Genomic DNA, 12,673 nt, shown 5'->3' with positions numbered 1-12,673 from the left:
GTGCATTCAACAGCTGTTAGTAAACTTTTATTAATGTTCTGCACCTTTAACACAGCTTCTGTTATGTGCAAAAAGGCTAACTTGAACGATGTGCAGTACGTATAGCGAAGATAAGAGATTTAGTGCCTCCACAGAGAGTTGAAATTTTCGCATTAGCTGCGGTAAAGAGTATTCACCCCAATTTTGAGATTTTTACATTGCAGGGTTTACAAACCACATCAAGTTTTATGGTTGAGTAAAATGTTGAAGGTTTGTGCAGCCGTATCCTTTCATTGGGCATTGATAGGGCGAGAGAGCTGTTATTTCCCGACCAAGCCAAATTCAGTGCCACACCAAACAGATTTGCAGCTCAGTTGGGTCTGTGGAGATGAACAGAAAACAAAAGCTCTCCTTGGCTCCGGTTGCAAATGGGCCGAATTGCATTTTTTGTTTGATAACTTGCGTGCAAATGCATTTGCCCCCAGTTCTAACATGCTCCCAGGAACCCACCTCGAAATCTTGCAAACGCCATATCAGTTTCCTCGAAAATGAGAACTCAGCCTACAGATCCACAACTGCAACCTGATGATGCAATTACAGAACACCATGTCGCATCACTTCCTCGCTACTGTGTGTTGTCACGCAACTAGCAGCACACAACTATGACTGGATAAATGGAGAAGGGATGTCACCACACGCTGCAAGCCTCTGGCCACGTTTAGTCCCCTCCACAATGCTTCTGCAGCGGTTACGAACAGGCTGCATAAAATACCAGCAAAAAAAGCCCTCACTGATAAAGTTGGGAGGTCAAATTTTGATAAAGCTCGGGTATAATCTATACGCCCCGTTTCTGTGTTCAATCTCAGCTGTGCAAGAGTGCAGGACACAAACAGCGAAGGTGCTGAACAATGCATTGGTTGCTACACGCCGCAAGTTCTAGGGATGGGCAAACAGTGATCTCAGGTTCGAAACGAGTAGTGATTGGATCGAATAATTTCGAATTGTTGTACACACTACAAATTACGAAAGAAAATTAGCGAAATGTGACCCGACTAAGAATTGAATTCACACAGGCGTAAGCATTTTGTGGAACTATTAATAGTCGAGTATTAATTCAGAAATTGCACGCACAGCTTTCATTTACTGTATTCACAAGTTTTCGTGAAGAAATACTAGTTGCTCCAGATGCTTCGGGCGAAGCAGCTCCCACCGGCTGCTGACAACAGCGCAATTAATATTCACCAAAATAAAAAAGTATCCCGTGTTTGGTTCCAGAGTTTTAAGCGCTATCAAGACACTGTTGAAAAAGTGTATTGTAGCCACTAGTGTCCACGGCCATGGTCAACCAAAGCGCAAGTTACAGGCCACCATATTTAACAGCGTTCTGCTACTTCCGTATCGAATCGGCAGTACGATTGCGCTGGTTTGGTGTGGTTATGTTGGCAGTGGTACCGTTTCAGTGCCGTATCTGAACGGATAGTCCGAGAGCCCGTTGCACCTCCGGACAAGGCAGAAACTTGGCACTGACAATAGAAATGTCCACATTGGCAAGGTCTTGCAACAAGCCTGGGATGATATCTCGGAAGGCTTGACCGAAAATCTTGGCTATGGCTGCCTAATCGAGAGCGCCAAATAATTCAAAAATATCAAATACCTCCATCCATTCCGATCAAAGCGAATAACGAATACAGAGAAATTTGATCGAATATTCGACAACACTGAATATTTGCCCATCCCGAGTTAAGTTCACTTCAGAGGTAAAGTGTAGGCAAAAATTGAAACAAACGACGCAAACAAGAACCAGCTAGTGATGCCTTGAAAAGTACCTGCTCCCTTATTTGACCTCCGCACATTTCTGAGCCCAACACAACAGCATCTTCATTAACTGAAGTTGGTGCATCAGTAGGGCTCTTCGATTTGCAGTCTCGGATAGTCCGCGGGTAGTCCGAGGATTCCCCGAAGCCATAGGGATACGTGGGGAAATCGAATGCCGGACTGGCTCTCGGGGAGTCCGCGGTGAGTCCGAGGCTGTAAATCGAAGAGCCCCAGTGTACGGGTTGGGGTTCATCAGGAAGTGTAGGTGGGGAAAGGAAAGCAGGCAATGTTAACATCTCACGACAGCCTGCTCAGTTTTGTGTCGTCTTTCCATCTCACGACAGCCTGCTCCGTTTTGTGTCGTCTTTCCTTTATACCGCATGGCTAATGCGATCAAAGTGAGGGAAATACTAAATTAGCGTCTCGACTGGGGCCAGTTGGTTTATTCTGAACTTAAACAACAGCGCAAATAACAAGGACTAGGAAAGAAGCACAGACAAGCGCTGACAAACAACTGAGCGTAATTTATTGCAGCTCGCTTATAAATACGCTTGTCACACATAAAATACAAGAAAAACAGAAGATTTACACAAGCATGAGGAAACGTAAACACATCTTGTCGTATCTACAACCACACGTTTACCCAGTCAGGTAATTTATCTCTTTTTGTGTTAAAGCCACCGACGGCTTACTGTCGCATTTTTCTTTCTTCATCGCAATTTCGAACGCTTCGTGTATCTCACTCGTGTCTGTGTCTCTGTACCTCTTCAAAATGGCGCAGTCATCCAGAAGGGGCACACAGCCGCATGATGTTCCATGAAGAGCGAGGTTGCTTCCCGTGCGTGTTTTCATCGAGTTGGCGTGTTCCCGCAGCCGGTCATTCACGCATCTTCCAGTCTTCCCGATGTACGAGCGACCTCAACGAAGGGGAATGTCGTAAACAACTTCTTTGGTGCACTCCGTGAAGCGTGTGGCATGATTCGTGGTGCACGTTCTTCGATCTTCATTATGCGACTCAGCACTCACTTTGCCGCACAAGTTACCCAACTTGTTTTTAGCTGGTTTCCTACTTTCTTGAGCCGATGCGATACGCCATGAATATACGGTATAACCGCGACTTTCTTCTTGACTAGCTCCGGCTCTTCCTGCCTACGAGTCCTTCATCCAGTAAACTCGGCTAGGAGCCTTTCCGCTACCGCCGTCAGGCATTCGTTCGGAACACCTGCCGCCCCCAAACGCCTCACTTGGGTATAAAAACTTGTTGGAGCCTGGTAGGGGCACGAACGAAGCAGGGCGCTTCTTAGTGCAGTCGTGGCGATACCCCTCTTCACCAATTTCGAATGCGCCGACGAAAATGGGAGCAGACCTTTTTGGGAGCGCGGTTCGTACCTCCAGCACACGTGGTTTATTGCGAACAGGAGACTCTGATCCAAAAACCTGAGGCGTCCTTCTTCAGGGAGTTCTTTCGTGAGGGTAAACACAACCAAGACCGAAGCAAATATCCCATATATTCGCTCCATCTGTGCCGCCTGGTCGTCACCCTGTTTGTACACCACCAAAAAATCATCCACGAAGCGGAACACTTTCACGACGTCTGATTCCTTGAGGGCCTCATCCAGTCTTCGATCAAAGCGGGCCAACGAGAGGTTGTTTACCCTCACGAAAGAACTCCCTGAACAAGGACGCCTCAGGTTTTTGGATCAGAGTCTCCTGTTCGCAAAAGACCACGTGTGCTGGAGGTACGAACCGCGCTCCCAAAAACGTCTGCTCCCATTTTCGTCGGCCCATTCGAAATTGGTGAAGAGGGGTATCGCCACGACAGCACTAAGAAGCGCCCTGCTTCGTTCGTGCCCCCACCAGGCTCCAACAAGTTTTTATACCCAAGTGAGGCGTTTGGGGGCGGCAGGTTTTCCGAACGCATGCCCGACGGTGGTAGCGGAAAGGCTCCTAGCCGAGTTTACTGGACGAAGGACCCGTAGGCAGGAAGAGCCGGAGCTAGTCAAGAAGAAAGTCGCGGTTATACCGTATATTCATGGCGTATCACATCGGCTCAAGAAAGTAGGAAACCGGGCCGGCGTGAATGTTGTCTTCTCAGCTAAAAACAAGTTCGGTAACTTGTGCGGCAAAGTGAATGCTGAGTCGCATAATGAAGATCGAAGAACGTGCACCACGAATAATCATTCCACACGCTTCACGGAGTGCACCAAAGAAGTTGTTTACGACATTCCCCTTCGTTGAGGTCGCTCGTACATCGGGCAGACTGGAAGATGCGTGAATGACCGGCTGCGTGAACACGCCAACTCGATGAAGACACGCACGGGAAGCAACCTCGCTCTTCATTACACATCATGCGGCTGTGTGCCCCTTCTGGATGACTGCGCCATTTTGAAGAGGTACAGAGATACAGACACGAGGGAGATACACGAAGCGTTCGAAATTGCGATGAAGAAAGAAAAATGCGTCAGTAAGCCGTCGGTGGCTTTAACACAAAAATAGATAAATTACCTGAATGGGTGTGGTTGTAGATACGACAAGATGTGTTTACGTTTTCTCATGCTTGTGTAAATCTTCTGTTTTTGTTGTATTTTATGTGTGACAAGCGTATTTATAAGCGAGCTGCAATAAATTGCGCTCAGTTGTTTGTCAGCGCTTGTCTGTGCTTCTTTGCTAGTCCTTGTCATTTGCGCTGTTTAAGTTCAGAGGGAAATACTTCCTGGGTTGGAGGGGGGGGGGGGAGGTGGAGTTGACTGAACAGCTGCCTGCAAGCCTTAGGTTTATTGTAAGGGTCATCTCTGCATTATAAACTGAAGGTGAAGTTTCATGTGCACATCTCCAACCTTTAGGCAGATACAATTAAGCTCGTACAGACTTGTCTACTAATACTCGTTTTAGCGCAGTTTGTGCACTGTGGGGACAGTAGATGCAGCAGCATCAACCCATGAAGAGAAAATACGCACTAGCCACCATACCGTATTTATTCGAATATAAGGCGAGGTTCTTTTTTTTTTCAAAATGTGCGGTCTCAAAGTCATACCCCGCCTTATATTCGCAGCTCAGTATCCCAATATGCCGATTCTGGTGTGACAGTTTTGGTTTCCCCCTTCCAACCATTTCCAAGCTTCCAAAAGAGCCCGACAACATTGTTGGAATTGTAACAAAGAGATTTCAGGATAAAACGCATAACATTTTACACAAACGCAGGTTGCAGATAGTAATTACCGAGTTTCGGCAACTGCAAGGGTATTGAATAGTTCGCGATACAGCAGAGGCCATGGCAGCAGACGCCTTCGACCATGTCAACGAACTGAGCCAGCAGTAGCCGTTCCAGCCAGTAGTAGCCGCAAAGCTTGTAAACAAGCCGGGACGCCATTTTGCTTTTTTTTTTTTTGTTAGAGCTCTCGGTGTTCCTGCTGCAAGATTTTCTTTCTCTGTGCTTGTTTCAAGCGACCAGCGCAAATGGCGAGTCGTCGTTGCCACTACGATGCAGCCTTCAAGAGGAAAGTCATAGCAGAGGCGGAAGTCACTGGAAACTGCGTGGTGGGTCGAAAGTTTGACGTTTCCGAAAACAACGTGCGTCGTTGGCGCAAACAGAAGACGTCGCTCTTAGCATGCGCCCCAACGAGGAAGGCTTTCCGTGGCCCACGAAAGGGAGCATTTCCCGAAGTGGGAGAAGTGCTGACGGACTTCGCCAAAGAGAGAAGAGGCCGCGGTTTGGCCGTTACTACCGACATCGTGCAGATGAAGGCACGCGAAATCGCGAGAGAGCATGGCATTCCCGCTCTCAAGTTCAAATCCAGCCGGGGATGGGTGCAGAAGAACATGAAGAGGGCCGGGCTTTCGTTGCGAAGGCGGACCTCCGTGATGCAGAAGTTGTCAGAAGACTATGAAGAAAAACTAATTTCCTTCCAAAGATATGTTATCGGCCTGCGACGCGACCACGACTTCCTACTTGGGCAGATTGACAATGCCGACGAAACTGGGATTTTTTTTGACATGCCGTCGGCCCAGACCATTCACCAAAAAATGTGATCGCCAAGTGAGCCTACGCACTACCGGCAACGAGAATGCTCGGATAACCGTGATGTTAGCCTGCACCGCGGATGGGCGGAAGTTGCTCCCTTTCATCATCCTGAACAGAAAGACTATGCCAAATAACGAGGTGTTCCCGCAGAACGCCCACATTCGTTGTCAGGAGAAAGGGTGGATGACGGAAGAGCTTTTTCTTTACTGTAGAAAGTCGGTCTGGTGCCAGAGACCAGGGGCACTGCTCGCCAGGAGGTCCATGCTGGTGCTCGACGCCTTCCGCGGGCACCTCACGGAAGGTGTGAAGAAGCTCATGGACAACCAGACAGAACTGGTCGTCATTCCCGGGGGCATGACGAGTCAACTACAGCCGCTTGACGTTTGCCTTAACAAGCCCTTTAAGGCACACGTCAGACGGCTGTACAATGAATGGATAGCGTCTGACACAGTGGCCCTGACGCCGTCGGGACGTCTGAAGCGGGCGTCCCCGTCTATGCTCGCCCAGTGGGTGGTCGACGCTTGGGCAGCGATCCCCGAAGCCATGGTTGCGGCATTGTTCCGCAAGTGCTGCATTTCAAATGCTCTTGACGGCGCCGAGGACGATGGCCTCATTGAGTGCGCAAATGACAAGGAAGATTCGGATACCACCACCTCTGAAGACAGTTTCTAAGTTGGACTTCCGTCTCGCTCCGAATAAATATCGTTGTGTGCAGATAGTTCATGAATACTTGGTGTGCGCTTTGCTGAAAGGTAAGGAATTCAGTTGCCTTTTTTCTTTCCTTATTTCGCCTTATATTAGTGTGCAAACTTTTTTTCTTTTTCTTGTGTCCTTCAACTCCCCCCTCGCCTTATAATCGTGACCGCCTTATATTCGAACAAATACGGTAATTCTCCCCACCAGTCCTGGGGCAGTACTCTCTTAACTGCCCCTTTTTAAAACCTCCCTTTTGCGGCCGTTTCATCGTGACGTACTTCCAGTTAAGCAGTAGGCCTTTGATAACAAAGTAACTGTTCTTGCGGACGCATTTTAATAACTAAAACCATGTCAGACAATCTTTTTATGTGTTTTTGAACGTATTTTGTAAATCTAAATGCGATGAGATTTTTTCGTTACGCCGTTGAAAGTTTTCACCGCAAGGCGACGAACGTCCAAAGATGGTAGCTGCAGCCAGCTGTTGCCTGCGACAGTGAAGTGTAAACAATGCTACGGCAACTCAGTTTTTTGCGCTCGGGCTCCGTTTTGAGGCCGGCGGCAATGCCCGTGCATCAAGATAACCCTCCGGTTACGTATTTTGGCATCGACGCACTTGCAGCACGCTGACGCAGGCTTTTTCAAGAACCTGGAATGGTGGGTTATGTCACTGACATTTTCGTGGTGCTCTGCGAAGGAAAGAAATTTGTAAGTGAGGGGGGGTTAGTTTTTTAAGGGCGTATCTGTTGCGCGAGAAGTCTACCAACGTTAAGCTGCTATGTGTATGCCTAAGGTACCAATAAAAGGTTATAAATGTCATGCAGAGTGCTTGTGTAATTTTGGTCGTCTGCTCGACAGCTATCAAGATCGTAGACGATCGTTTATTCCACTGCACCTGCATACCGTTATCTAGCTAGCAGACTATCCTTATTTCGCTGTGTGATGGCGGTGGCGTTAAGATGCACAGGCTCACGGAGGGCTGTGACAGCGATATAGTTTCTTCGTTACCGACCGCTGAGTAAAAGCCACTGGTAGCGAAGAAACAAAGAGCGCATATCGCTTGCTCCTCGACGCTGGGCCTGCGCAGCCACCGACCAAGTTCGGCCCGCACCTCATCGCGCAGCCACCGCACGGCCCTTTTCGAGAGGCGGAAATGCTGATGGAATGCTCCTGCGAGCATATCGAAAACCGCCTGTTCCTCCGGCGAGCAAACAACAAGGAGACGGCCGGTTCATTCATTACTGAACTTCCTAAACCGCCTGGTTGAAATTAAAATCGCCTGATTGAAGAAATCGCGGTCAAACCGAGTAGGTGCGCCGCGCTTACGTTACGTCACATCCAGTTGTTTGCTTTTAGCCAATCAGGACTCGCTCAAAACGGACACTTTCGAAACGGGCAAAACATGAGAATACCGCCCCTGGCTCTTTTGAAATGGAGAAAACACGAGAATACTGCCCCTGGCTGCGTTGTCCGCTTTTGTAAGCAGGAAGCTGACAAAGCATCTTCGAGCTACTTTTTTTTTTGCGTTATTGGCGGTGCCACCTCATTTTTTGCCATTCTCCCAATAACACTGCATCCATCCACAAAGTTATGCAAAGTCTTTGCAAAGACAACAACCCCCTCTCGCACCTGCGTGACGCCGATTCGCTCCATCTTGAAGCGCTTGACAGTCCAGTTGCCCGTGGCGATGGCCATCACCAGGCCGTTGGTGATGAGGTCCGGCCGCATGTACTTGACCACGTCAAACGGGGTGGCACGCACCTTGGGGATGCATTTGTCCGCCAACAGATGGAGCTCGAAGTTGAACCGCTTGAACAGGTCCTCAAAGAGCACTGACAGCAGCGAGCCCGCCAGCTCCAGCCGCTTGTTGCCGTAGTAGTCCCGGTCGTCCAGGAGCTCCTTGTTGGCCTGCGCCTCGATGATGCGCCGCACCATCACCGCCAAGTAGAAGCACTTCGCGTGGAAGTTGAAGTCCTCCACCGGGACGTGGGCCAGCACCGTCTTGGCGAGGACGTCGCGGGCGTCGTCCACCGCCGACTTGCGCAGCGTCACCGAGACACCTGCGGCCAGGACGGTTCGCCGGTGCTTGAGCCGGCCGCCCAGATAGCGGAGGGCCTGGGTCTGGGTGAAGACCTGGGCGCGGTGGCACTCCAGGAGGGACGGCGCGATGGCGGCCTGGACGGCCTCGCTGGTGCCGATCATCTGGACGATGAGCTGGTCGCACTCGAGGCCCATGCCCTTGAAGACAATAGCCACAGGAATGTCCTCGGTGAAGCAGTTGTGCGTGAGCACGTAGCGGCCACGCTTGATGCCCACCACCGTGCGACTCTTGCGCTCGTGCGTCATGCTCGTCACCTGCGGCAGAGAGGTGCATCGCCATTGAGCAGGCCGTCATCGACACATGACGGCAGGGCCCAGGAACCAGAGACTGAGTCTCTGGCTTAGGCACACACAGACCTGGAAATACAGGCAGCAGAGCACTCTCAACAGTCCATGTACTATGAAAGTTGCAGTTACTAGCACGGCGCTTTAAAAATTTGCTTTGCATCCCATGCAGTTGATTGATTGTAGGGTTTAACGCGCCGACGCAACGCAGGCGATGAAGCCCGCCGTAGTGGAGGGTTACGGATTAATTTCGACCACCTGGGGGTCTTTCACGTGCGCCGAAATCTCGCACCATGGAGGAAAGAAAAGGTTAGGAGAGGCCCTGACGTCACATTTGTGAAGCCGAGTCTCGCCATGACTTGAGCCCACTGAGCCCAGCACTCTATCCCATCATCCTTTGCTGTCTCCGGTTTGGTGGCGTCGCCCTGCCCACCCGCTTCGAAGCGAAAACAGCTTCGTCGCTAATTCCTCGGTGCGATGTCATGTTCTAAGCTGTCGATTTCGCCTTCGATTTGCCCATTCTAACCCTCACCCAAAGTTTCAATCGAAAAACGGCCTTCGTTTTCGAGATAAAAGGACAATTTTGCCAGTAGCGTTTGTCGTCGCCATAGCAACAGGCTCGCGGGATGGCGAACGCAGACGACAGGAGCATTGTTTGTGGTCGTACAGCACTGCGGTCTTTGCGCGCTACGTCTCAGCAGGGATAAATTTCACTTCACGTCATAACGAAGAAACACAAAGTGAGCAAAGAACGAACTGTGTCTCTCTCCAACGCTGAGCGAAGGGGATGTTCCCGGCAGGTCGCCGGCGGCGGCAGCGGCTCGCTCCGCCGTTCTCGACGAGACGTAAGCGCCGCTGCGGCCAGGGTACGAGTTAAGGCCGCCTCTGATGGCGGAGTTTTCAAACGGGCCTGATTTAAAAACGTTTGTCGTAGCGACTGCGCTGGTTTGCAAGCGTAGCGAGGCAGCCACATACCAAGCGCCTTAAAATTTTGTCCGTTCTATTCGCCCAGATTTGGCCACCGCAGTTGTAAAAAAGTAAGCAACATTGTCTATGGACTCAAGAAAAATGACGTCACTTCCTCCACACTTTTTGCAATGCATTGGGATGCTAGGGGCCTCTCCTGAGTATTCTTTGATCCATGTCTCGCACACACGGGCATTTTTGCTTTCCGCCTCCATCAGAAAAGCGGCCGCCACGCCCGGGAATCGAACCCGCGTCCTCATGCGCGTCCCATTCAGTTACTGGAAAGTGCTCGGGAGAGGGCACTACCCAATTTATCAGGTACAGTTCCCATCCCTGCTTACAAAACGAAGGCTCACGTATGACTGCAACAGAGATGCTCTCTTAGTAAACAATCGATGGATCAGAGCGGCATGTTTGGGCTTCGCTGATGAGCATTCAAGCAACTGATTTTGTTACTCTCATTACGGGTTGAGTGACCTGCCAGCGGCTGTACTACCTCGAAATGACGACCAGGCTTTTTGTGGGCCGAGCATAAATAATGAAAATCAAGACAGACTACTCCCCTACAAGGCGGCCGCCATGATGCAACTCTGTTTACACCGTCACCTGGCACATGATGCCGCCCTTGCGGTCATCCTCGACCAGCATGCGGTTCTTGCAGAGCTGCTCCTGCATCAGGATGACCCTCTCGACGCCGTTGACCACGAAGTAGCCTCCAGGGTCGTAGGGGCACTCGTTCAGCTGCGACAGCTCGAAGTGGCTCTTGTCGGCGAGCACGCAGTTGGCGCTGCGCAGCATGATGGGGATGCGGCCGATGGTGTAGTCGGTGCGCACCACGCTCTCCTGGCCGCGCGTGTACTCGATGTCGACCGTGATGGGCGCCGCGTACGTCATGTCGCGCAGCCGGCACTCGTGCGGCGTCGTGGTGCGGCCCACCATGTCCTCCTCGATGGTCGGCTTGCCCACGCGGATGTCCCGGTACGCGAGGTAGAACTGCGGGTCCGCGTCGCTCGTGACGCGCTCGTTGGCGCGCATGATCTCCTTGATCTCGACGTTGATGAAGTGGTTGAACGACTCGATGTGGTGCCGCACCAGGCCGTGCATGCTCAGGAAGGCCGGGAGGAGCTTCCACTTCTCCGACAGCTCCTTCACGGGCTCGCCGAGCCGCTCGCGAGGAATGTCGCACGCCTTGGTGCCGTCCGACTCGAACGGCCACGCCATCGCCGTTGTGTCGCGGGGGTAGTCCTAGGCGGGCCCCGGCAGTCTCCGCGGGTAGCTAATGGCGCGCCTTCGACTGGCCCGCGCTGCGCGAGGTGTTCGCTGCACGAGGAATATCACGGGCGCGACCAGCACGCGGTGGTGGTGGTGGTGGCCCGAAAAATGGCGCATACCCACTCAGGGGGATTGGCCAAGAAGAGTTGTGTTTTCATTACAATCAATCATGCGAGGCAAAATAATGGAGCTCATGCTGCCGCCCGCGCGCATATCTACCGGGCGTTCCCCTCCAACACTCCAGCATCACCGTCGGAAGTCCACCATTCTGTGCCTCAAAAATTCAACGACATCCTCGAACATTACCGCCTCGAACGGCGCATCTTTCCCCCCCCCCCCCCACGACAAGTTGACTAAGGAAGAAGCCACCACGTACCGCCGCCTTCAAACCAACACCTACCCGCACGGCACCCTCCTCCACGCCATTCATCCCACCTCCTACTCCGCCACCTGCAAGTACTGTCCCCAACCCTGCACACTGTATCATATGATTTGGGCGTGCTCGCACACACCATCCCTCACCCCTACTCCCTCCCCCAACCATGAGCAGTGGGAAGGCATGCTAGCCAGCCCGGACCCCGGCGATCAGCTTCGGCTGGTTGAAAGGGCCCGCCTGGCAGCGACCGCCCAGGGACTTCTGGACTGAGAAGACCCCCCATTGCCACTACTACAAAAACTAATATTGAAATAAAGTTTATTCCTCCTCCTCCAGAAGAAAGAATTGGTCTAGGGTAATCAGAAAGAGAGAGAGAGAAAGAAAAAACACGAAAAAACAAGAGAAGAGTAGGAAAACTACAGTAAAAGTCAGCCTAATCGGAATGTTTTTAACACTGCAGACGAGCTGTTTCCGAAATGAATGGGTGGATGGCGTTGCACACTCTCCTATGGCATTGGCCCAGCCTAGTCACCCCAAACGACAAAAGCACCGGTACAGTCAAATGCAGTCCAAGACGTAGCAGGGGAATCTCCAGCAGCCTTCTCCGATGGTTAGAAAATCGGCGCTAAAAAAAATGCTCTTCGGATTCAATTTCCTGGCAAAAGTGGCCCAAGGGGGAGGTTTCTTCTGGTCGCGTGCACGTCGTGCCCGTGGCGTCCTTTGAGCGGTTATTTTTCAGCCGCTGACTGGTTTGGGCTGGCTCGGATACTTTTCTTGTACAGCAGTCCGCGCATGCGCTGCCGTCTCGTTATTCTAGTACACTGTAGTCTCGTCGAGAAAAACAAAGGAGACAAACACTTTTATGAAAGCGTGGTATATTTTTACAGCGAAGCTGTGTGTAGCTATCCTCCGGCAATGGTCGCGTCCGTCTACGCGTCCCGTCGGCACGAAAAAAAAATATCGTCTTTAGTTTGTCGCGAATGCTGTGCAGCTCTCAAAGTAATGTAGGTATCTTGTAACAAATCATACTGAAATTGGGCCGATGAGACGACTATATCATTACGCTTAGTTTTGTTCAGTTCTCACATGCAGTTTGTTCACAGTGAAGAATGAAACCATTAAACTGGTTAAACTTTGCAGAAATGCCGTCTGCTACGCAGGGATTA

At 51.1% G+C, this 12,673-nt stretch overlaps 1 protein-coding gene across 1 annotated transcript in view; it reads right to left on the bottom strand.

The window, feature by feature from the left end:
* Positions 1-11,109, bottom strand: part of LOC144149123 (DNA-directed RNA polymerase III subunit RPC2-like) — a 33,075-nt gene extending 21,966 nt beyond the window's left edge. Inside the window, exons 1-2 of the mRNA XM_077680661.1 lie at positions 10,466-11,109; positions 8,138-8,863 (exon numbers count right to left, since the gene is read on the bottom strand). Of these exons, the coding sequence (XP_077536787.1) occupies positions 8,138-8,863; positions 10,466-11,080 (1,341 nt within the window). The 5' untranslated portion in view covers positions 11,081-11,109. The remainder of the gene's footprint in view (positions 1-8,137; positions 8,864-10,465) is intronic.
* Between the last annotated feature and the right edge of the window lie 1,564 nt (positions 11,110-12,673).

This window comes from Haemaphysalis longicornis, unplaced genomic scaffold, assembly GCF_048455015.1.
Source record: "Haemaphysalis longicornis isolate Haplotype H1 unplaced genomic scaffold, Haemaphysalis longicornis Haplotype H1 scaffold_8, whole genome shotgun sequence".
Lineage (NCBI taxonomy): Eukaryota > Metazoa > Arthropoda > Arachnida > Ixodida > Ixodidae > Haemaphysalis > Haemaphysalis longicornis.
This window is presented reverse-complemented; position numbering and strand designations above follow the sequence as displayed.